General features: G+C 41.7%; 1 protein-coding gene across 5 annotated transcripts in view; it reads right to left on the reverse strand.

The window, feature by feature from the left end:
- Positions 1 to 3,323: 3,323 nt before the first annotated feature.
- ADGRF5 (adhesion G protein-coupled receptor F5) overlaps positions 3,324 to 26,087 on the reverse strand; it is a 98,510-nt gene continuing 75,746 nt past the window's right edge. For 2 of the 5 annotated variants that reach the window (XM_019734690.2, XM_019734691.2), the window contains exons 11-22: positions 21,824 to 21,994; positions 19,826 to 19,945; positions 19,466 to 19,675; positions 18,179 to 18,391; positions 16,303 to 16,458; positions 14,281 to 14,486; positions 12,137 to 12,316; positions 8,770 to 10,164; positions 7,469 to 7,510; positions 7,319 to 7,378; positions 6,628 to 6,712; positions 3,324 to 4,707 (exon numbers count right to left, since the gene is read on the reverse strand). In XM_019734690.2, the coding sequence (XP_019590249.2) occupies positions 4,628 to 4,707; positions 6,628 to 6,712; positions 7,319 to 7,378; positions 7,469 to 7,510; positions 8,770 to 10,164; positions 12,137 to 12,316; positions 14,281 to 14,486; positions 16,303 to 16,458; positions 18,179 to 18,391; positions 19,466 to 19,675; positions 19,826 to 19,945; positions 21,824 to 21,994 (2,918 nt within the window). In that variant the 3' untranslated portion in view covers positions 3,324 to 4,627. Of the gene's footprint in view, positions 4,708 to 5,333; positions 5,401 to 6,627; positions 6,713 to 7,318; positions 7,379 to 7,468; positions 7,511 to 8,769; positions 10,165 to 12,136; positions 12,317 to 14,280; positions 14,487 to 16,302; positions 16,459 to 18,178; positions 18,392 to 19,465; positions 19,676 to 19,825; positions 19,946 to 21,823; positions 21,995 to 26,087 lie in introns of all 5 variants that reach the window. The other 3 variants (XM_019734692.2, XM_074333039.1, XM_074333038.1) reach the window with 2 other exon arrangements.

A 26,087-nucleotide genomic window follows, 5' to 3' on the forward strand; every position in this document is an offset into this window, starting at 1 on the left:
GGAACTCCAGGGATCTGTTTTCAGCTGTCCATGAAAATTCCAACCAAGCCACACACAAATGTTAGCACACACATTTGTTTTTTTTGTTTTCCCAGGTAATTTGATCCTAAAATCCTTCACTTCAAGGACCCCTGTTTAAACCCTCTATAAGCTTCTGGGCTCCACCTGCTGAGTATAGAGAGTATGAGGACAGACATCAGCCCTGTCAGCCAGCTGAGCTCAGGTGTAAGCTTCTGGCAGCAGCCCCCACTCCACCCCATGCCTGGAAAATGGAAGGGATCATTCACTGGAGAATCAAATTAAATTGTGATTGATGTGGGGAAGGCTGAAACAGCAACAGTAGCACATTGCAAAGGATCAGGCAATTTAAAGAAAGGGTCACCAGATCTTGTAAGATATTTTATTGTTATAAGCATGGAAAGGAAACATAGCTGTATGCTGGCATACTAAGACATGATTTTAAATCCTGAGTCATAATTTTAAAAACGTATAGCATTTTCACTTCAGAGCTAACATCTTTGAAATGATGAGACACTGTGTTCATTGACTCTTATTTAAAGAATACATAAGAAAGATATATCCACTATAAGCCCCTCCTTTAATTTGGACACTCAAGGAATCTGGCGTCTGTTGGCCTGGGTGACTGACCTTCTCTTTGGGATGCAGAAGCCCCGTGTGACATCAATATCACATGCCACAAATAAAATGTATGCCACCTACATGGTATTTCTACGACCACACTCATGTCCTCTTTTTTTTTAACATTCTTTTTATTAGTTTCAGGTGCATAAAACAACGTAATAGTTAGACATTTATCATTTATATCCCTCACACAGTGGCAACTACCCTCCCCCCATCTGCTACCCTTCTGACATCGCACAGTGCCATTACATTTCCACTGTCTCTATTCCTAATGCTGTACTCCGCTTCTTGTAAATATACATATATATATACATATCTATGTATATAATTGTAATTGACATTCATTATTGTTCAGCTTCAGGTGTACAGGGCAGTGATCACATTCAAAATGGCTACCATCAGTAAATCAACAAACAATAAGTGTTGGTGAGGATGTGGAGAAACGGGAACCCTTGTGCACTGTTGGTGGGATTGCAGATTGGTGCAGCCACTATGGAAAACAGTATGGAGGTATCTCAAAAATCTGAAAATGGGAACTACCTTATGATCCAGCAATTCTACTCCTAGGTATCTATCTGGAGAAATCCAAAACTCTAATTCAAAAAAATGTATGCACCCCTATGTTTCTTGCAGCACTATACACAATTGCCAACACACTCATTTCCTCTTATCTTCTCAAATGGTTGTGACTTGCTGTTCCACTCACTTCAGAAAAACTCCTCCCCCACTTCTGCACTTACTGGTTACTACAATCTTTCTTTCTCATCTCCGTGTAACTTGTTTTTTGAACCTTCCAACTTGGACCCCTCTGAAATTCTCTACACCAACCACAAAAGCCTATGACTTCCCACAGTGTTCCTTAATTTCTGGCCTTAGCAACCTACACCCTAAAAAAAATTCATGAATCTTTATTGACCTCTTTCTCCACCTAAACAACAAGAAATAGGGAAAAGGATGGCAGACCCATGACTCATTCAAGAGACGATGTGTTCCACTGGACTTACAGTCTTTGCAGAGAAGATTTCTGTCGTTTATATTAATTGCTCATTTGTGAATGTCCAACCTCACAACCTCAGAAGCATTAGCACAGATCTCTTTCAAGAAACAGACTGAATAGATGGTCCCTTCATGCAAGAAAATTTTGGCCAATGGAACTGTCTTTAGGCACTGAGATGTCAGGAACGTGGGGAGGCAGGGAGCACTTTCGAAATGAAGAAGACCACACATCTCACTTTATACCAACATCAGGGCCATCGTGCCCCCTGCCTCAGAAATCTGCTATTAAAGCCTTGTACCCATTGCTGATTGAGAACCGGTGACCTCACAGCCAACAGGGGCTTCTGCTTTCACAAAATTTACAGATTCATGGATACTGTCTTTTACGATTTTGAATTCTACTGCTTATTTTAGGCAAAGAGCAGGGATTGAGCTGTGTATCTTGCAGGTGGGCAATAAACCTGCAAATAGTTCTCCAGTTTTTTGTTTGCATCACTTCTCTAGAATTTGCATCCAGTGCTGCGGCTGGGAAGGTGGGGGACACATGCAGTGTGTGTGTGTGTGTGTGTGTGTGTGTGTTGGGAGTTAGGACGTGCCTCAGTGAATGAACATGGGCAGAGAGCCAGATCCACATCCTATGGAACTCTGCCGAAGGTTCCTGCCATTACAGAGGTTCCCTTTATAACGTCAAACACAATGATTCCCAAAGGACCCCCACAGAAGTGAGTGGAAGTTCAGTGTTTCTTGTGCCATTGTGTTTTTTAACATGAGGGCCACGGCCTCCTCCTGAGTGCTGTGCTTTCCTTGGCTGCTCTTGTCAAGACGGTCACGCTAAATTGTGCTGCAACCCTGCCTCAGTTCTCCCTGATATAACCCCAGGAAACAGATCAGTCCAAGCCAATCTTTCTCTGAAGTCTAATTCTACTTCCATGGATCCTCCGACCTAACTTCTGGCTCTGTCTTCTCACTACTGAGCTCTGCCCCAAATTGATCACGCCCAGGAGAATTTTATAGCCTAAAAATGATTTCCTTTAACGACTTTAAATAATGAACTACTTAGTTGGAGTAGTGATGTGATAATTTTCAGGCAAACGTAGGAGTCAAGGTATAAGTCATCTGTGAACGTGTAAAACTAAAAAGTTCATTTACTTTCAGTATTATTAGTATTTCTATCTGTTCCACCTCCCCCTCCCCATGAAGAAAAGAAAACCAGAGTAGAATTAAAAATTAAAAATACAAGGAAGAGATTTTAAAGAATTAAAATATTAAAAGACAACTCTTTCAAACTGTGATAAATGATTGTTGAATCTCAGCCTCTTTGGTCCCACCTTTCCAATGGTTGAGCCCATTTACTTAGGTTCCAGTCCTCATGGAAACCACACAACCCACACTTTCCGAGTTGCCCCACATTTTTATTCTGCCTCATTGTCTCCCAGGGATCAGACTTTGATTTGGAATGTAAAGTTGCTGTAGCTACAGCACATGGTTAACTTTCATATGGATGCAATTTTAATAAATATTTATATTTATATGAAAGGCCTGCATCACAAATAATCAAATTCTTGGGAAAACCTTCACCATCTGTTCGTCAAGGTAAAGTGTCATTAAGAGCATAGACTGGCCAGCTATAAGACTTCGTTCTGGAAGATTTCCAAGTGGTTGGAATAAACACAAATTAGACAGTATAAGATTCTTAACGTATATTGGTCTGGGAACTAAAAGACTGAAAGAGCTAATACATAGAGAGCTATACAACACACCACGGTCACTAACGCCACAGTAACAACAACACGAATAACATACAGTGCTATAAGATTATTCAAATCTATTCTATAATGCACAGAGAAGTACCTGGTTAAAGCTGTTAAATATAATACCTATATGACAGTTGGAGTCTGTTTTCAGTGCAATATATCACATTTGGCAATTAATGGATATAAAATATGTATCTTTTGCTTTTAAAACTTGGAACAAATCAAAACATAAGCCTTTTCTAATAAACTATAAAAATGCAATCAGCAGTTGGACCTACTTGGATCTGATAGAGGATGGTTATCACACTTTCTTTGCATATTCATTCCGCTTAGCTTAGACCTTAAATGTAAAAATATATACGTATGTATTTAACATCAGTAGACTCATGTCTCCTTCCACGCATTTCTTTTTTTAATAATTTTTTTATTTTTCAATTACAGTTGACATTGCATTTCTTGTAAGTATTATTATCCACTTGAAAGAATCCTGATGATGTAATTTTCTTCCTGTTTTTTTCTACTGCCTCTTTTTCCCTCTCTTCGCCAAGAAAATACCAGGAAGATATTGATTGAACTTTCCCCATGGTTTGATTTCAGTCTCCATTTTTGAGCCATTTTTCAATTCTCAGTGTTGTGGTATTTGAGTAATTGTATTAGATTATTAACATGGAAATCTTAAAATGTAGTCCTTAAAGTTTTTCTCCACTTTTTTCCCTTCTTTACTTCCTCCCTTCCTTCCTTCCTTCCTTCCTTCCTTCCTTCCTCCCTTCCTTCCTTCCTTCCTTCCTTCCTTCCTTCCTTCCTTCCTTCCTTCCTTCCTTCCTTCTTCCCTCCCTTCCTTCCTTAAAGTCACTAAAGTATTTCCTAGATACTAGCCTTTTACTTATTTTCAAAGTTTATCTTTGTGCCCAACATGCGAAAAGTGAAAATGTCTCTTTGAAATTCTATTTTACAATATAGACAGAGAAGTTGGGCCTTGGGGGACTTGAGTTTCACTTAAATACTATACACATTTGGTATCCCACAAAAGGTGTGGGTAGGGCAGCAAAACAAATGGAACAATTGCTTTTAGCCTGTCTTTACAAAAGAAAACCTCTTCCCTCATGAAAGTCTCTTCAGCATCTGTTCCCAGAAGCCTATGGAGAAAACACTTTACCCAGGGCTTTGAAAGGATCTCTTTTTCAGAATATATCCACTGTTCCCCAAGAGGTCATGTGGGTTGGATTTTCCTGTTCTTAATTGAGCAACGAATAAGCACTGGATGTGTTTTCCACGGATGAACTGGTTGTTTCTGGGGTGGAAACATTGTATGTTCCTGAAAAACAGAACAGCAGCTTAGCCTCAAAGATAAGCCTGCGTGACCCCTCGGGTATGACCCTCTCCTACAGGCGTCAGGGGGAACTCTAGTCCAGGAGCCAGGTAAGCTCGCCATGCCTGGGAACAAACCCATGCCTGCCGTCCTCCCTCCCGAGACCCGAAAGTGCCGGAGAACAAACAAAGCTGTCGTTCTCAAGCATGCATGGCAGCCAACAAGACAAGCACTAACTACGTCCCATCAGACCCACAGCCAGATTTCTACAAAGGACAGGACGATCTCAACATGGGCAGCCCTCCACATGCCATCACATGCATGGGCCTGCAGACATCAGTATGAGGGACCCTCCCTGGTCCCCTTGGGTTGGGCTGACTTGGGGAAGCTCTTAGGAGGGGCTTGGAGGCTGAGCTGGAAGGTGATGGGGTAGGGGGGTGAAGGGGGAAAGGAAACAGAAGAGAAATGTACAGAGAGGAGAAGGCAGGACCAGAAAAGCAGAATTCAGGGGTGCCAACAAAAGTGCTGAGAGCTGGTGCAGCAGGCTTGTGTCAGCAGGAAGATGGGGACTGCGCACAGGGAGAGTAGGGAGTGTGTGTTGGGCAAGGGAAGGGACATGGTGCCCACCCTACCATCAGATTGGTGAACTGCCACTGCTAACAAAGTTTCCATCATTGCCTGGGGGGCCCTTTGGGGCTGCTGACAACATAAACCAAAGTTACAGTGATTATGGAAGCCTCAGATAAGACAATGGGGAGCTGTATTAATGACCCCAAGAGACTGTCAAGTGGCAATGATGGGAAATCTCAGGCCCTGGGACTTTGGGAACAGAGCCCAACTCCAACTTTTATCGGACTGATTCAAATACAAGGAACACCTTTTATTGGCCTTACATATTACGTAATTCTGATTACATAGAATCATTTCATAGAGTTTTCTCTATTTCACTTTAATGAAAATGGTAAACAGGTCCCAGTGACCATGCTGGTCAAATGCAATGGTTCTAAGACACTCTGAAGATCTCATCATTTCACAACAGGTCCAATCACTGACTTTCAAAATCAAAAGTGAAGGTCCTCCAGTTTCATGAGTAATGCCTCAAACTGAAGCCCAAACCACCAAGTCCCCTCCAGAGTTTTAACAATTAACATGAGCCTTCTCAGATTTTGCTTTTATATGAAAAGCCTCAGGCAGTAATACTGATACATTTCCAGATTCTGCATTTGTTAGGTTTCAAGAAGCTGAAAGGAATTGTGGTGCTTAGTTCCTTGGCAGGGATAGGAACATGGGACAGGAGTTTTATCTTGCCAGAATAGCTGAAACTTATTGCCCAAAGCCATTAATATTATTTATTGTATACCTCCAAGGTAGACATTTTAACTGTGCATGGGTGATCCCTTCTATATGGACGCACAGTTTTATAATGTTGATGTGTAAAACAAGCATGCTCCAAAAATGGGGGGGAAAAAGGGGGGGGGGGAAGAAACCCATAGCATGGGCTCCTATAGTAGGATTTTCTAACCATATTCTTTGCTGCACCATAACCAAGAAATATGACCCACCTATTTCTCTTTCACATGAATAGAAAATAACTCTGTGCTTGATAAGGCCAGCAGTTTACCGTTCCCATTTTAATGGTTCACATCATTTTGTCAGATAGCTCTCCCTAGGCTTGTCTAGAGTCTCCAAATCTTATTCTTTATAAATTATGATTAGTTGCCCACTGAAGGCAGTTGCCCTCTGTGCCAGCCTCCTGGTGGTTTGGGAAAATATAAGCAAGTTCTTTTCCTGTATTTACCCTCTGCCCAATGAGGCCATTGCAAAAAATGCCATGAAGCGGCGAGTGGGAAAGTGGGGGTATGAGACACCCCATCAGGTCAACTTTGTTTGCGTCAACCTAGGGAGTGTCTAGCGCTCACTACATACCTGTTTTACCAAACAAATTGTTAAATCGTCTTGAGATGGGAGAACTCATAGAAAATACAGGTGTAGATGAACCTAGAGATGTTGACTGGAAAAGAGAAAAAAAAAGACAATTACAAAGCAGATGTTTTAGACCACGGCCCTGTTCTAGCACTAGGAGGATTCATTTGCTGCCCTTTAGTGGTCACTGCATGAGTATCTCATCCCACTTTAAGGTGAGAGCTTGGATGATCATGAATTTCTTCTTCAAGCAGGAAAGCACCTTGAAACACTGGAATCTCATCATCAGTATTAGGAAAAGAACTTTCAATTAAGTGCTTCACTCTTTTATAGAGTTTAGTGTCTTTTGACATGTGAAAACAGTCCAAAATATTTGAGTGCAATAGTCATTTTCCAAAATGAACTACAGAAAGTTCTATTCATCATTATTCCTCAAATTGTGTTCTCTATTGCCTTGCGTGTCCCCAGAAACTCATTGGTTGCTTCTCAGTGAAATGTGATTTTAACCTCCAGTTGATATTATCTGTGCTGTTTGACCCCTGTTTAAAGGTGTGGGGACAGCATCTTAATGATACTTTCACGGCTGTGTTTAATAGGCAGAATCAGGGGAGAAGCAAAAACAGGGGAATAATCCATGCTAAAACTGATTGTGGAGAGAGAGGATTTTTCAAGTTGTTAGGAAAGAAAAAGTTACCTTTGAGTGCTGTGAAGACCATCTCGACAGTGAAAATTTTTTCAGCAAAGCCTCCTGTACCTGCATTGTTTTAAAAAAAAGCCATCATAAATTCAACATGCCACAAGCACTTCAGACTTTTCTAGGAGCATGAAACTGTCATGTTCTTACCTTCTGGTCCCAGAGGCATCCAAAGAGTAAAATGAATAATCCCTGAAAAACGAATTGAAAAGAAGTGCATTTTAATCATATTCTATTGCCCAGCAAAACAGGAAGTATTGTTAACTTGGAATTGAATTTGTATTACTTCTTTCCACCTTTGCATTTATTAACTAAATCTAGTAGATGATAATGGTAAAAGGGAGGCAGTAGGTCCACCCAAGCGACCTTCAATGTTATAAGGCTATTTTCTGTTTTCCCCCAGTTGTGAACCAGAGATCCTGTTGGTTGTGCTATAAATACCTCTTATGTCCATGGTCTTCCTTACATAGCCGTAATGAGGACCTGGGGTGTGGGGTGGAATAATCAGTCCCTTCTAGTCAAGCATATTATAAATGTCATTAGACATGAACCCTATGCTTTGGAGCCATGGGCCCAGTAGTAGAAGTCAGGATTTACAAGGTTCGGGCGTGAGCATCCATGCGGCAGTGTCTCACCTTGGCTTCCATACCCCCTCCTCCTCTCCAGCTCATGGGTCCTATGCTTACCATCCAAGCCACGGGTTAAGTCACAATTAAGCATTTCCTTCCTTGTGCTCCAAAGGCTTGTTGTCTGTACCTCTGCTAAAGCTTTTCTAACAATTTGGCTCATATTGTAATAAGTTGTGTGCTACAGGATAACAAAGAGGATGTCTTTTTCATTTTAGTATAGCAGCAGACTGTCTACCTACACAGGACATCCATTCTTTCATTCTTCAGCAAATGATTCCAGAGAACATACTGTGTGGGGGCAGAGAATTTGTTTCATTTACCCGATAGTGATTGAGTACCTACTCTGTGCCGAGGCCTTTTTTAGGCACTAGGGAATACAGCGATAAATAAGACAGATGCTGTCCCTGACCTCACAGGGACAGAGCTCATTGAATTGCTTGCGGAAATTAACTGGAGAGATGACTTGGTTTCATAGCGGCATTTTCATTTAGGAGAGAATGGATGGCATCAAGATAATGTTAGGTAAATAGCAAAAGTCGGTGTAGGAAAGGGCCTTTCCTCCTGACTTGCATTATCAGGGTACTTAGAGGAGAGTCGCACATGCAACTAAATGATAATGCAGGTGATAAGAGGTACCTGGTTTCATGGGAGCAGAGGAATGTGTTCTTTGATCTCATTGAGGTCTTGTGATTACTGCTCTTTAGAGCCAGGTCTTCCTCTGAACTAAAATCCTTCCCCACCCCCACTTCTGTTTGTGTTTCTAGCATTAATTTGTCCCACCAGCATAGACATTTCCTGAGAGCCTGGCCCGGCAGAACTTACCTGGAAGGCATTGAGGAGAGTAAATGCAATGTGGAACACAGCATTGCTTCCCTGGAACACAGTGGCAAGACCAAAACCCCAGGTGAGCCCCAAGAGCGGTGTGAGGACCCCAATGCTCTTGGTGATCTGAAACAGGCTACTCTTCTCCTGCTTGTTGGGCTTGTCTCCAACGGAAGGTCTCAGGATCTTGGTGATGACCACCACGGTGATGGTCACGTTCACCACCACGATCATCAGTGCTGGGATGACGAAGGCCAGCAGAGCTTTGGTGTCATCCCAGTTGAGCCAACAGGCATTCTTCCTTATGTAGACTTCCTGGGGCTGGGTGGCTGCCACCGTGATGACTGAGATGACAAGAGGACAGCCATAGCCAAGAGAAAATGCAATGGCCTTCTGAGTGGACTTGCTTGCATCGTGCAGGATAAAAACCAGGCGATAGAAGAGCATGAGGCCCAGAGTGAGCATCCAGAAAAAGACACTGAGGTAGAAGAAGTGGATGAAGAAGGTGGCAGCCACACAGGCTGTCTCATTGAGTAGGTAGTAATTGTCGCGGATGGTGGAGGCCACAATGAACCAGATGTCTGCAACCAGCAGGGAGGCAGCAATGTTCACAATGCAGATGTGACGCATGTAGGAAGTCCGATTCTTGGTCACTGACTTCCACACCATAGCTTCCACAACTAGACAGGTCGCTAAGCTCAAGATGGAAAAGCACAACCCAATGTAGGAAATGATATCCAATAGAATTTTCAGGAGAGAATCAGGGTCTGGCGAATCAGGGGACATGAGGATGGAGAATGACGTTAGGTGGTCACAGCTACAGAAGATACTGGCCCCCTCAACTTTAGCATGGCACCCACTACTATCCCACCCCCCTGTGTAGTTGGCAAGGGTGAAGTTCCAGAAGACACATTGTGGTTTCCCACCGAAGGAGTTGTTGTTCTTAAAAGTCATTGAAATCCTGAATGGCATGGTTATTTTTTGACTGACAGTGGTTGTCATCACTAAGCTGTTGGCAAAATTATTTCCCTGAACGTCATGGGCGAGGATGGATTGGAGAGTTGGGAACGCCACGGTGACAATAATAGGTGAATTTGCTTGCAAGTGTTCCAGCTGATACTTGTCAATGGCCACATTGCCCCAGAGGTCAGGGTCTGGGAAAAGGAAGCTCTGTTTGTAGGGTTTGCAGGGGCCAGGTTCTATTACCATGCTCTTCATTTGCACATTAGTCTGAGAGATGGACAAACTAGCGCTGTTTTCTGACCGTAATGCTCGGGAAAATCTTTCCACTGAATCCAGTAGCTTTGAGCTGTGATTGGTTTGCTGCTGTTTTAACACCTTCCAGGTACTCAAGATGGGCTTATCAACGATGACATTAACCGTGGAGAGAACATGCTGTAATTGACATGACATGGGATCAAATCAACCAAATTCTTTCAATCATAAAAGAGAAAAAAACAGTAACATCTCCCTGGAAACTGGTTGAGTGGGTATAGGTAAGAGGAAAAGAGAAGAGAAAAATAAGGCATCATGGGCTGCAGGGATCTTGGACCCACCTTTTTATGACAGGGAATTAGCAGAGGCTGAGTCAGTCCCTAAGACCATGAGATTTCATTAAACATTTAACAATAGTGATCGTGAGAACCAACCCCCACCACTCGCTAAGACCAATTCAACAGGCTGGCAAAGATGTTCATTAATTGTTTTATTTTCTTTTAACTCTCAAGCTTGTAAAGACTCTTTGGTGGGTGGTATTTCACTAGCAAGGTAGTCACAAAAGTCACTCTCAGCTGCTGAGAATCAAATAAGCAATGCCATTGGTGTCAAGGCATCTTTCTTGCTTGCTAAACATTTTGATTCTCTCTCATCAACTTGAGCTTGTCATTTTCCGTTTGTGACTTCTCTCAATACAATTTCTCTACGCTTTTTTGCCTTGTTCTGTTCTCTGAAACTATAAGCCCTGTAGTTAGTTGAAGGGTGGCCCCAAATACACATCCTATACACAGACCCTGTGAATGTGACCTTATTTGGAGAAAGGGTCTTGGGTTTGGGGCGGGGAGCAGATTTTATTAGATGTAATTAAGTTAAGGATCTTGAGAGGAAATCATCCTGGATAACCTAGGTAGGCTCTAAATCCAATGACAAGTATCTTTGTAAGAGGAAGAAAAGGAGAAGATAAATGGAGCAGAAGAGAGGCCATGTGAAGACAAAGTTAAAGGCTGGAATGAGGCAGTCACAAGCCAAAGAAGGCCTGCAGCTACTACTGTGTTTCCCCGAAAATAAGACCCGGCCTTCTATTAATTTTTGCTCCAAAAGGCACATTAGATGTCATCCTGAAAAATCATGCTAGGGCATATTTTCTAGTTAGGTCTTATTTTCAGGGAAACATGGTAGAAGCTGGAAGAGGCAAGGAAAGATTCTCCCCTGGAAACTTCAGAGGGAATATGGCCCTGCCGATACCTTGAGTTTGAACTTCTAGCCTTGAGAACTGTGAGACAATATGTTTCTTTCATTGTAAGCCACCCAGTTTGTGGCAATGTGTTATAGCAGCCCTAGGAAATCTATGTAACCTCCTTAGACTCTTGTGACCGAAGCTGCTTGCCGGTTGGCCTCTGGTTGGGTTCAGCCAATGGGAAGCATTGACAGGAGATGGGATGGTGGGAGAAGAAAGAAGTTGAAACGTATTTTTCGATTACCTCCCACCCCCACACCACACTCTCCTCAGCACACCTTTGGCAACAGAGCTATCCCCCCAAAATCATAGCTCCTGCTGAGTGACCCCTACCTCCAAGGCTTCAGCTTTCACTCAGCAGTGGATGCCCTATTTCCTCTCCTTCCTCTAGTCCCAGGGGTAGTAATGGCTCCTAAATGTTTCTGGTCTCTGGATATCTCATCACCTTTTTTATTTTTTTAAAATCCTCTCTTTACTTCTATAAATATCCTTTCATTCAAGTCTCTTCATCTGCATTCTTGTGAGTGAATTCCCTTTCCTCCTGGAAATCTGGCTGTTTCACAGTTCATGTTTTGTGCGAGACCATTGAGAATCCCACCTTTTACCCATTCTGAAAACCTTAATTCCTAGTTTTCCTAGAAAGAAGATAAGAATTAGTTCTATTTTAATGAAGAAACTAAAGCAGAGATGCACTAAAGAAATCTGCTTAAAGTTCCCAAATGAATATGGAAACACTCCCTGGTATCCTAAAAGCCATAGCTTGGCAAAGCATGTTATAGGACTCTTATATCCAGAACAGAGGTCTGGAAAAGACAGAGAAGAAGCTGCAGTGGGGAGGCATTATGTTTCTTGACCACAGTCTTGAGGGGTGAGGACACAAGACCCAACACTCCTACGAGGCTTAAGCAAACTCACCATCATCATTTCTAAATTCACTTTGGTTGGAACCATTGAGAGTAAATCAAGGATGTTAACAACGGCCCCCAGGCTCCCAGGAGATGAGCTGACTTCGTGTGCCATCTGGTCTGTGCTACTAGAAAGATCCTGTAGGTATGTAGGCAGCTTCTTGTCCTGAAAGGGGCTCTTGATCAAAGCCTAGTAAAACAAAAGCCAACACAGACAAACAAAAAACTTGCCTATCAGTCCAGTCATCAAATCTTACTGCTCCATCCACAACAAAATCTCTCATATCTGTAGTTCCCTTCTTTCCCCATTCCCATAATTATATCCCATGTAATAACTTACTTTTCTCTTAAACTGTGTGTGCTCTTCAGAATGGAATGCTACATAATATTGCTTCCCCCCCACACACACATAAAAGGGGAACAGAAAACACATATGTCAACCTGATGACTAATTTTAAAAAAAGGAAAGGAGATGTGGTTGCTAGAGAGCTAGACTGAAGTTGAATAAAATTGACACTTGGGTAGTCTGTAAGCACATTTGCTACTCTTGGCCTTTTCTGATCACTTGCATTGCTGATCATTAGGGAGACTGTCCCTCCGAATTTTCCTTGGACAGTTCTGGCTCGTATCTGTTGTAATTATTAATAGTGCCCTCTTTTATTTTCAAAAAGTGTCTTGGTTTTGATGATAAATGATAAGATCACCCTATCGATAATGATCACACTGGTGTTGTCTATCTAACTTCTACTTATGAGTAAAAAATGAACTGAAATTTGATCTTCTCCAGGAAGAACTTTGATGAGAGCTCCAACTCAGGGAAATTTCTCCCTCTGAATGTGTAAGTATTTGTTTTATTTAATATACTTCACATTTGTAATAGCTCTACCAATGTTATCTTGTCTCCTAATTTTAATGTCTCTGATTAATTTATAAGCTCCTTAACAATGTGAACTGTGTGTTATATTTCTCTGTCCTTCTCATATCCCATAATGCCTAACGTAGTACAAGTCATTTAACTTGGCATTTAGTAGGTGTTCAATAATACATGTTGAATGGATAAATAAAATGGAGCATGCCAGGCCAGCATGCCTCTTTTCCATTGAAAATGTATCTAGATATCTAGAATTGGGACCAGTGCTCAATGTTGAGTTCAAATTATAATTTCTATCTTTTTCAATTAGGATAATTTATATCTTCAATACTTCATCCATCAAGGTCCACCTCAGAAGCCAAGTTTTTCAAACCGACTTCCTGATTACCCTAGCCAAAATTAATATGTATTTAACATCTTTATTCCCTGTCAAATCAAAGGTTAAATTCTGATGTGGCCTCTTTACTCTGATAGCACTTATAATAATGCTTTGCGCATAGTAGTTATTTTAATAAATTTGGTGTAACACAAGAGGAGAGACAGAAGACCATTGATAAAGCGCACATCAATATCACCTATTTCCCTCAATTCTTCCTCCAAAGATGAGAGGATTTGGAACTGGCTGACGACATCCCCAGTAGCTGTATTCCCGAAACCAGTTGCCTAATAAGCATTTATTTATTGTAACTCATAGAATTTTAGGAGGTTCTAATTCCCAATGACTTAACCATAAGATGATATTTATTTTAATGCAAAGAAAGGAATTTTCCCCTACCACATGGCAGTGACCTCTATTGTGGGTACGAGACGCAGGCTTCTTCTGCAACTATAGGTTCCTCTAAGGACGGAGGAAATCTCAGACCTGTAAAAGCCTAAGGCTCTAGCTTTTTTCTTTTTCCCCCACTGATGAACCTTATTTTATTATGTTGTTCCTCTTTCTGAAAAGATTACAGTTATTCGCTTGGTATCACCGTTATGCAAAGAGAGCAGTTAGAAAGATAACACTACCTGCCCCTTGCAGGTCATGGATACAAGGTACTGAGAAGACCAGGTAAAGTTGTACAGCTGGTTGTAGAGCGGAGCACATATTATGTTCCCTTCATATTTGTATTTAAGTAAAGTTTTAAGCATTTCTACAAATAAAAGTAGCTTTATTCTACAAATAAAAGTAGCTTTGAGACCACCAGAAACCAGCCCAAGGCTCCCTTTCCTAAGTGCTGAGAAATAGGATAAGCTAGACAGACCACCCCACCAAGCGCTCAGAGACAAAGCTGAAGAATCACCTCGGCCAGCCGGAGCAGACTATTAATTGGGGCAGAGATGCAGTCATTTCGCTTCACCTTCCACTCGGAGCCCACACATGTGTAAGTCATGACCCCGCCAATGGGCCCTCCAGGGCTGCTGCGGTCTGAGAACTGGCATAGCTTCTGGATGACTTGCCCAGGCTCCCCCACACCGATTAAGGGATCATGGCACGTGATGTTCTCTCCTGCATTGGAAACAAGGAAATAAAAGGGACAATGGAAAGGAGGAGAAAAGATAGTGGAAATGGGGTGCGGCCTACATAGACTCTTGATGTTTGAATTTATCTTTCCCTTTACTTTCGGTGACCTATTTAAAGTTAGCCAATTTCTTTACTTTGCCCGATTTTCCAAAGCATCTTAGTGCTTTCCACACATATCTGACTTTAATTGGCACTTGCTTTTCCTAACAGAATTTATTTCCTCTCTGGCTCATGTCTACCTCCAACCCCCAGGAATCTTCTCTCTGCCGCCTGCGATTATCTAAGCCATGGAAAATAATTGGAGTTTAAGGACGCTCATCCAGATAAGAGATGGTTTCCAGGAGTCTTAGGGATATAATGTCTCTATTCAAGGGATTCTCAATTCTGGCATATTAGAGTCACCTGGGGAGCTTGAAAAATACCACAGGGTCTCTCCAGCCCAAGTAAATCAGGAGCTTTTGGGCCAGGATTCGGCCATCATCAGTTTTTTAAGCTTCCCAGGTGTTTCCAACGTGCAGGCAAGTTTGAAAAGCATACCTTAATCCAAAAATATAGTTAGAAGTAGGAATTCCAGGCACCATGGCCTGAATATTCTAGACAATATTTGTAAGAATTTGTTCCTTCTGGTTTCCCTTAAGGGCAATTCTATTTCACCCCTACTCAAGATCAGACTTGAATGGGAAAATGACATTTGTTGCAGAGTCTCTAATCTCCTGCTTCTCTGAGGAGCAGACCCCTCTCTCACCAACTTTTTAATTTAGCATTAATTGAGTTCTCAGTCATTGTATAAAATCTTGAAATACATAAGTAATGTTCTGCTAGGAAAAGAAGGTAAAATCAGACTTGGTATGAGGAAAGAGAAAAAGAACAAAGATAAGTGAATACAACATGTTGATGCCTGGGCTAAGATGGGGGGGAAATTAAGTGATCTTGGCTGCCTCCTGGAAGAGGTATGATTGACAGGGTAAGGGACAGTAACTCAGAGAGACAGGGAACTCTAAATTTCTTCCTACTTTGGTTCCAGGGCTCAGTTACCCACACATGAGAGAATAACCACAAATCACTCAGTGAACTCAAATAAGCTTGGTGATAGAGCCACGGATTCTTCTGATATCAGGGGTCCTATTACAGAGAAGAGTTCTGGGGCAGGTGGAAGCCTGGGACCATCCACTTACTTCTCTGCTGTTACTGAGGACAGTTTTTCGGCCTGGGCTATAATGAAATGATTCCACAGATCATGAACTTGAAAATATTAGGTTGGTGAGAAAGTAATTGGCTCCATGATAACAAAGGATGGGAAAGACTATTCTTTAGGTCAATTCTTTTCACGTAGCCCTGTCTCAGGGAGACAGTGCTTATGGGGACACTTTGTCTTTGCTGAAACCTCAAAGGGGTCTTAGCCCCACACAGACATAGCACACTCTTATCTGCCGGGTGCGGTGGATAACCTCCCAGATTCAGATGAAACATGACTTCTCTGTAAGGCTTCCTTCATAACTTTTGTCTCACCTGTCATCCACAAAAGTTAAACCAGGCAGTCATTTCTGACCGCCCACACCGTCTCTAGGTTAGCACTTACCACAATACATGTGATAACATGTTTTTATCACATCCATCTCTCCCCTAGGCTTGAGGGCAGGATACAGAGCTGATTTCTTTTCAAATCCCCCATGCTTAGCCCAAGGCCTGCGCCACGAGGGTGCTTAACATATATTTATTGAATGAATGAATGAGGGAGTGAATGAATAAATGAATCCCTGCTTATGATTATAACATTTTAAAATATGTAAAATGCTCTCACCAGGAACCAAATTAAGCTTCATAGACGGACTCCGGACTGAATTATTAGCAGCATTGGTAAAGTGACAAAACACGTCAACAGTTTTTGGACACCAGGGAATGGAATTTGCCTTGAAATTGAATTGGTAGCACACTTGTTTTCCATTAACTTCTTTCTCTAAGACAGAATTATGGAAAGAATTAAGTCACAACGTTAGTATCCAAAGCACTACTTTTGTTGAAATTATCTACTATGGATACACTTGTCCAAACTTTCCCCAGGAATGTGCCACATTCAATTTTTTTTTTAATGTGGCTTTAAAAATGCCCCTAACCAAGAAGTAAGTCCATATTTGTATACATGCTAGCCAAATCTTTACCTTCACCGCTCATGGCTCTAAGTTTTGGACAAACAGAATGCCTTTCAAAATATCCTCTACCCATCTAAATCCCATCACATCTTGTGCATTTATCTATCCTATCTTGCCTTTACGACATTGGTTTAGAGTCGTCTCTTTATGGGTCTGTCTCTTCCACTAGACCATAAGGTCTTGAAGGGAAAGGATCTGGTCTTACTTATCTTTTAATCTTCTAGTGTCTAGCTCAGTATTTGGTACATTGAGAAAACACTGAATGTATGCATGCTGAACACAGAATATTGACATATTTGAATGTTTCAATATCCAGATTGACTCTATATCCCCTTACTATGCAACTTTCTTCAAACTTACCAGACATTTGGGGTCCCTACTTTTCCGAACTTCCAGTTATTTTGATCTGTATTGCTCATTTTGGATATTTAATGTTATATGCATTGTCTTTTATAACGTGAGCCCCTCTACCTATTAATATATGTGCCCCACTTCTTTTGTCTCCTTTTCATTGCCTACTAAGGTGTTTTGTATTGAGTAGGCCCATGAGAATTGTTCTTGAAAGAATGAATAAGCTTGTAAATCATTCGTGATGCTGTCTGTGTTTTGAGATCTGAGGTGTGAGCTCATATTTGGTTAATCTTAAACTGAAAGGATCCCGAAGGATCTGGAGGAAGGGTACATTCTACAAGAGAGGATTTGCATTTTTTACCAGGTGTCATAGGGTACTACCCATGGTATAGTTTTTTTCCTTAGTTTGGAGTTCCGGAACACATAGGCAGTGTAAATTCAAACCTCAAACCTGAGTGAGGGCAAGATGGTTATCATTCTCAGGGGAAGCTTTTGCCCACTCAGAGATGAGGCCTAGCTCTTAACTCTGGCAGATGAATTTTTCTGGTTTGTTCTTTTACCGAACATGTCACCATTTGACGTTCCTGACATTGTGCTGGTGGGGTGGAGGGACCCTAGCTACTGCCTAGGGAGTAAGACCTTTACTTCTATGGCCTTTCAGAGCCTTAAAACCCAAGGTTCTAAGTTCCTGATATTGGCGGGTACCCTCAGGGAAGACCCAGCATGAGCTGTAGCATTATTTTTATTGTTCTCTATATTTGGCCCTGGGTTATTTCTCTTACTTCCTTGCCTGCTCAGCTGTGCATTTAAAATGATTTTATGGTACCTTGATGCTATGTTGATTCATTGCATCAACATACGATGGGAGGGACCTCAGCTAGTCTATTATACTGGAAGTAGAAGGCCTGTGAAGGTATCTTACCATAGTACTGTCTTCAACAGCTCCCATGAAAAACAATGGGCTCCACCCTCATAGAGTCTTAAGATTTTACCACAAGCCAATGAGCCAGTGGGCACAGAGCAAATAGAAGGTAACAATGACTCATGGGATTCACTCTGTCACATCCTGTCTCTGATGCAATCCCTAGATCTCTTTACTTCTACTTTAAGGGTAAATTTTAAGCTTCCCCATGTAGGAAATACTATGTCCTAACAATTCAGCACTTGGCCTCTTACCAGCAGGAAAGGACAAAGAGTTCACTTGGAAAGTTACTTTGTAGTCTTCATCCTCCTCCACGCAGCACTTGAAGTAATGGGAACCTTTGCAAAGAATTGTGACTTCCAACGGATCAACCATGATGTTTGGCTCTAGAGGCAGTGGGTGAATAGTGACATCTTTGGTCGCGATACTGTATGACTTCTTATATCGAAATATGCAATGATAGGTTCCTGAGTGGAAGGACGCAAAAAGGAGATGGAATGAAAATTTAAATTCAATATAAAATGAAAGTGTAGTTGATTTAGATGAGAATATATATATATATTTAGTACTTGTGTATGATAGTTCAATAGTTTAATGTGACTGGAAACGCTATGGCTCCTCCTAAGTTATTGCCCCGTAGAAAGAAAGAGCAATTTAGACAGAGTAGGTATAAGTTCAGCATGGGAAAAATATACTCTATTTCCTGATTTTATACTACCAAGTCCAGGCAAACAATACCAAGTTATTTGTTACCTGGCCTTCCTGTGAAAAAATGAGGAAGACCTGGAACTCACAGGATCTGGACTGAGGAACCTTACACTTAATGAAAGACTTCAGAATGAAGTGGTTAAGAGTTGTCCACGAGAGCCAGTTTCACTTTCACCCTGGCCCTTCCATTTATGAGATGTATAACCTCAGGTAATTTATTTAACCTCGGCCTCACTTTCCTCGTCTGTAAAACAGGGATAATAATAGCACCATCCTCTTGGTTTATTGTTTTAAATGAATTAATACACTTAAATACTTAGCACAGTATCCATCACATAGTAGGGGCTCAATAAATGTTAGCTATTATTGCAGCAGTTCTGTCAAGTTTTCTTTTTTTCCCAAAGATTTGCATTTTTCCCAACAGGAATAATATATACAGATAAAGAGGAAACAAAAATGTTCCTTTCTCTGGAACCAGGCATATACACCCTTTACCTAGATTCTTTGATACCATAATTGGGTGATACCTTCCTAAGAGTCTGGCAAAGTATTTTTAAAAGCAATCCTGTTAACTTCATGGAATGAGAGAGGCTAGTTCCAGTCCAGGCTCTATAACTTCAGGTGTAGAAGCTTAGATGTATTTATTCTCCTCTCTGACCCTCAGATTCCACATCTGTAAAATGGGAATAATGACATCTTCCCCCAAAGGGCTGTTGTATTCAATATGATGACTATTAATGTAGAGCAGCAGGCACAGGCCCTCCGTGGATGGTAACTATTATAGTGTGTGTCCAGGGTCCAGGCAGCCGGATGGGCACTGGCCTTTCACTCACCGTTCCATTCCCTCGTCGAGGTCTTCACTGTCAGCACTGACTCTGCTCCATGTTCATACTTCCTCGTGGTATAAAACCTTTGGTGTATTTTAATTCCAGCAGAAGTGTTCCAATACACCTCATCATAGTTTCTCACATCACTGATGCACTTTATAGAAAAGTTTTGTCCCTCAGAAACAGAAATTGGGTCCTGGGTTATTGTTAGGTTGGCTGAAAGAATGCAAACAAACAGACAAAAGAAAGCCGACAACAAGTACAATGTTTAGTCTTTTTGGTGCCATCAACACATGAGTGAAATTTAACAGAGAGACAGAAGGCGTGGACCGTCCTGACTGTCCTTGTGTCAATGCGGATGAGTACCTTGCTGTTCCTGGGCTTTACTTGTTTCTAGGCTGTTTCCGGTGGTGCTCTGAACTGTACTCATTTCCATCACATGCCTTAGGAACTCGTGCACTTCCCCTTTGTGGCTGGAATTATCTCCTGATGTTCAGCAGGGAAAAGGTTGCAAACTTAGGGATATTGACTGAAACCCAGCTCCCCACCCACCTCTTCTGTGATACCTCAGGGGAGAGTAAATGGCTCAGTTCTGGTAACAACTTCATTCTTTAGTCTTTTAAAATACTTAAAATAATAATAACAATAATACCACATTGTGTTTTAACTTCTTTCTTTCTATGTTTCTTCTCCATAAGGAGGTGAGCCCCTCATGAACAGGACTCTGTCTTCTGGGTCTTTGCATCCCCACCACTTAGCACTGGGCCCAGTAAGCAGGAGTGATTTGGGGAACTATATTTTAAGTAGGGGGATCATGAGTTATTGCCCAAATAATTACACCCGTACTTTGTCAGGCGAAGGAGGATGCATAGACACCCAAACTGTAAGTCTCTCTACATTTACTCCTCTTTCGGAGAATGTCCTCATAGGTTCATGAGGATTTATTCACCAAAAAGATTAACAAGACCTTTACAAATATGAAACCTTATATGAACGTTCCACTATTTCTGCCTCTGGCCCTATCTTTCCACTCCTCTTGGAGCATACCTTCTACATAGTTGACATTTCGAAATGCCACTCAGTTCTGTCTTCTATAGGTGAACAACTTCAGAGCTCGAGCCCACTGATGCCAGCCTACTTTTGTAATCAGTATAAAATTTTATCCTGAACCATAATCAAAAGAAATCAGGGCTTTCCATAGTACCGTTCAGAAGTTGGCATTCAAATGTTCAGCTAGAGCTCCAAAGTCACACAAGCATGGATTACTATGTCCCTTACATTGCCCTCCCTGGCTGTAGGGATCTTGAAGTGGCTTTCTAAGGGGTGGCGGATTCTGAGAGAGAAAAGGAAAAGGTTCATGGGCCCTGAATCCGTTTCTCTTGATTCTCAGATGAAGTCCAAACTACAGACCAGTGGTTTTCAGCGAAGGCTACACATGCCCCTAAGACAGCCAAAAGCTCACCTACGGACATGACTCTCAGAGTTAAAACTCGCAGGGCACAACTACTCTCACTATAGATAACTGCACATTGCTCAAAAGACCCATGAATTCTACAGTGATATTGTTTTCCGATAAACCTAATCTTGCTCTTTTAAAAATGCCAAGTCATGATAATAAAAAATGTGAACAAGAGTAGCAAGTATATTTGTGTTATTCTTTTCTCCAAAGTGTCCAGAAGGGGATCTGATGATTTATCTAATAGTTCACTTTTTGTAAGATGGGTGGAAAAGCAAGTTTGCCCCATTTTTGCCAATAGAGCTGAAGTTATAATGCTTTATGATATGAGGAGAACAAATGTTATGTTTAAGGAACCTTAGTAAGCTGAATTAATTAAAATACTAGAAAACACTTGCTACAACTGTAAAATAACCACAAAGTACCAGATTGTTAAAGCTTTCTGCAGCATTCTTCCTGAATAGGTGAGATGGGAAAGGAGGGATGACAGAGGGAGGGAGGTAAAGGGTGGTGGGAAATGAGCCAGGCTATTGCAACTCAAGGGAGAGAGAATAAAATTATGGGGGTTGGTTGGGAATCAGGACTGTTATCTTCATTATAAATTCAATGATTACATAGGACTAATCTGAGTGTGAAATGACCTCCCAGTCTACTCTCTGCCTTACCAGTACAATGTTGGCCTTCCTTCCCTGCAGGCACTCTTTCCCACCCCCGCCCTTCCTGATTTTAAACACTTTATCTGAATGTAAACGGCAGACAGGGAAATCCTCTTCTGTTTCCCATTTTGTGATTCACCCCAGCAACATTCCCACTATGAGGCAAGGCCCTGCTTTATTGCTCATGGATATTCCTGGTGGGCAGCCCTTGGTTTGAGGGGCAATGCTAAACATTCCAGTAAGAGTGCTTACCCACAGATGTGAATGTGACCTCTATGTTCTTACTGCCCCGGGCTCCATGGGCACTGATGAACTCACAACTGTAGACTACTGTTGTTCCTGCTGACCCACTTAGACATTGAGTTCCGTCAGCTGTGAGGGTGTATCTGCTGCAGCTGGAATCGGAGTCTGTTTCAGAGTTTCCTGCAATGACATAAGCAGTTCTTTTGCTGTCACAGTTGGCTGACTCTCTGATTTAGTAGCAAAGAGGCCAAACCAGTGAAAAACAGTTGTTTACATTAGATTTTTTCTCTTTGAATGGATGGATGGTGGGATGGCGCAGTGGTTAGGTCTGCAGACTCAGGAGTCAGGATGCCTGGCTACACATCCCAGACTCTACCACTTACTGGCACGGTGTGGTTGAGGAAGTCATGAAACTGCTCTGTGCCTCAGTTTCTCCAGATGTAAAATGGGGACATAATAATAGCTATGGCCCAGAATTATAGTCCGGTAAAACGCGTGTGTGTATATATATATGTGTGTGTATATATATATATATATATATATATATATATACACACTTAAGAACAGAGCCTGGCTGGGGCCTGCCCCACTAGTGATGGTCGTCAGAGCATGAAAAATAAAACATAAAAAAAGAGAGAGAGAAGCAAGGTCTTTGGTGACGATTTCAACTGGAAAGAAAAAAATGTCAGATTATTTAGACTATTATTATTATTATCATTATTATTACTAAAAAGAGAAAGAAACAAGACTGGAACATCTGATACTCATCTCATTTGAGAAACATTTTCATAACTCTTTCCCTTTTATTGCTCTATATGTTTTAGTGGAAGCTTCAGCTTCTTGTTTTTTCAGGTTACCAGCAATTTCCCCTTCAAAATAGCTTTTCTTCCACATCTTGCTTTTCATTCCCCAGGTGCCATGCCCTCCAAGCCTTCTTTACTTCTTGCTCTAGAACACCTTCCTGGTGAATGCTTTCTACTCCAGTCCTTCTCGCCTCCAACCTTGCCTACTGCCATGTACTTTAAAGACATCCTTCAAACACTGTCAATCTTCTAAATATTGAAGAAAAAGAATCAATCTTCTGATGAGCTCCTACATAAATGAATCATTTTCAGACTTGGCTGGATAATCAGTGATATTTGAAATATTTTGATTGATACGTAAGTGGCTTTTCTTCCCAGTTTCCAAAATGGTTGTTGAAAACACAAAATTGATTTCCGTCTTCACCCACCTTGACTGAATTACCCCCTAGCTCATAAGCACAGCATTCCTGCCCATCTGTATGGCTCACCCCACCACTTATTTCTTGCAAACCCACTTCTTAATTCCTCCAGGCCTTTCTTGTTCCATTCTTTATCTTTCCTCTCCCTGTGTCTAATCTTTCCTTGGGTTTTTTCATGCCAACCCCTGGATATACTCAAGTCTTCCCTTCCTAAAATAGTATTTCCCCAATCTGAAAGCTCCTCTACCTACCATGGCATTTTCTTCCTCTCTTCATACCATGATGCTTCTGCATTTGCCACCTTTAGTCTTTCATGCCCACTTTTCATCAAACCATTGTAATTTACCTTTTTCCCCCTATATTCTACCTAAAGTGTTCCTTTAAGGCCAACTGGGATTTCCTCTTTCCCATATCCAGTGGCTTCTCAAGTTACCTGGACGGCAACATCCCCTTCTGCTGCCCACCTTCTCTAGTTTACTAGATTCCCCAGGTCTCTCTTGCCTCTCTTCTCTCTTTATCCCTCACTTCTGGATCTCCTTCCCAGGCTTCTTCATAAATGGTGTTCCCTAGACACTGGCCTTCACCCAAGCATTCTGCTATTGACCCTTTCCTCATCTTTTTCTCTACTGTCTGACTGGGCAATCTCATCTTCACTCATGGCTCCTATTATATCCTGTATTTGGATGACCACCCCCTCTTTATCTAAGAGACCACTCTTCTTGGAAACTCTAGAAGCAAATTCCCCAGGGCCAATTTGACACGTGAGGTACCTCCAACACAAAATGTCCAACTAAGAACTTATCTTTCTTCTCCCCAGACAAAAACTGTACATCATCTAATATTTCTTCTCTTTGCCATTGGCAGTTCACAAAATTAAAAATCTTAAGGTCATTTTTAATTACTTGCATTTCCTCACATTCCACTTCCAATCAGTTGTAAAACATTTTAGGTTAGACTTCTAAAACATCTCACAACTGTCTTACCCACTCCGACCCACGGTGACTAGCCCAGACCCTGTGATCTGTTATCCGCCAACCCCACACCTACTGTAACTGAATCTCTATTTTCGGTCACCTAGCCTTTCAGTCTATTGGCTACACTAGCTTAAAATTTATTTTTTTAATTTATTTGTATTTTCTAAAATTTATTTTTCTAAATTTCAGCCCTGGTCATCTGACTCCACTCCTTTTACCTTTAAAATCTTGCCATTGTCTATAAAATAAATTAAATGTTCCTTAACGTCGTATATGTATTTATTCACGGTATGATTCCAACCTGCCTCTGTACTCTGTCTTGTTCTATGCCACTCTTTTAAAAACTAGGTCACGTACTGGGCCTTCAGCACGCCCTGGAGCTTTAGACCTATGCCTGTCTTCACATCTGGAATATTCTCTTTCCCTCCTCCAAGCCCAGCTTTCTCACCAAACTAATGTGCAAGACAATGAGTTATGCAAGACGGGGCAAAAAAAAAAAAAAAAAAAAAAAAAAGAGATGTACAGAAATAATTATAATACACAGCGGATAGCTTTCATAAGAAGGAAATGCATGTATTATTGTGGCGATTTTAGGGTGAAAGTTTCAGTTGAGAGACTAAGGGACATTTCAGAGAAGAGGGAAGATTTGTTCTAGGCCTTGAAAGACAGAGATAGAAAAGGAGGCTGTGGGTTCTGGTGTGAGGTTCTACATGTGGTGTGTGTGTGTGTGTGTGTGTGTGTGTGTGTGTGTGTGTGTGTGTGAAGCAGCACTCCTTGGAGAACTTGACTTTCCTGCTTCAGGAGCTGGGGCTGGGTTGAGGGGTGGGAAGGTAATAGGCCAGGTGGGCTCTGAGCTCCTCATTCTTTCTATAACTCAAGCAGCTCTACTCTGGTCTGCTTCACATATCAGACTTGTGATTCTCAACCAGGGGCGATTTTGCCTCCCTGGAGGACATTTGGCAATATTAGGGAACATTTTTGGTTGTCACAATTGGGGTTGGTACTGGCACCTAGGGAGTAGAGGCAGAGGATGCTGATAAACATCCGGCAATGCACAGGCCAGCTCCCTTCAGCAGAGAATGATCCCGTCCAAAACGTCACTAGTGCCGAGGTCAGGAAACCTTGTGTTAGATAACCACACAAGGTTTTGCTTAAAGAAAGGATTCTACAGTTAAATTAGAAACCAGTGATATAAGTCAAAGTACAGAAGCAGCGGCACGCTGGTCTTATTTGGGGAAACGAGTATTTTTGTGAGGCTAACACCTGTTGGGAGAGTGGACAGAAGGTTCCAAAGAGGTGGTAAAGTCAGAAAACAGAAGTGCGTGCTCTGAATTGGCAGCATTCACCTTGTATTTCATACAACACCCTGGGGCTGTGCCACTCTCTGTCCTGCCTGCCAAGTACTGAATTCAGCTAAGCTGGTGCTGTGCTTTCTAGAGAAGAAATGGGATGTAATTATGAGTTTGCTGCTTAAGGTTAGATAATATCCAATGAAGATTTCCCACCACACGGAGGACAAGTGAAGGGATGGTTTTTAAAGCTATCATTTCCAGAAAATATTTACCATGGCAGATTCAATGTATTCAAGTCTGTTTTAAATGTTTGCATTGATCATCTCGGTTTTTCTGCCCCCAGGAGTCTTGTAAAGTTGGTACCATAAATCATTATTTAATAAACGAAGGTCTGGGGAGTCGATGAGGTGACCCACCGTGCCCTGCCTAGGGACCAGGGCACGTGGCTGGGCTGAAATTTCAGCTTTTCGGGACTAGAGACTGTCTTACTGGAAAGCACGAATTGTAAAGGTAATTTTTCTAGGACAGAAGACTTGGCTCAAGTTCTTTCTTTCTCCTTTTTTAAAAAATCCAGTTTTGTGGAATTAATATATTTAAAATCGGATTTATCAATAGCATCCCTAGGGACACAGAGAGTGACATGGAGGAGAAGGAGAGAGAGCAGTGAGTGAGGGAATAGAGCACTTTGTCACTAGGGAGATACCACACAGCTCCTGGAAAGCCTCAATTTCCTCCTGTGTAAATGAGGGATGGGACTAAATCCATGGCTCTCATTCCCCTTCTGC

The sequence above is a fragment of the Rhinolophus sinicus genome, linkage group LG05, assembly GCF_036562045.2.
Source record: "Rhinolophus sinicus isolate RSC01 linkage group LG05, ASM3656204v1, whole genome shotgun sequence".
Classification (NCBI taxonomy): Eukaryota; Metazoa; Chordata; class Mammalia; order Chiroptera; family Rhinolophidae; genus Rhinolophus; species Rhinolophus sinicus.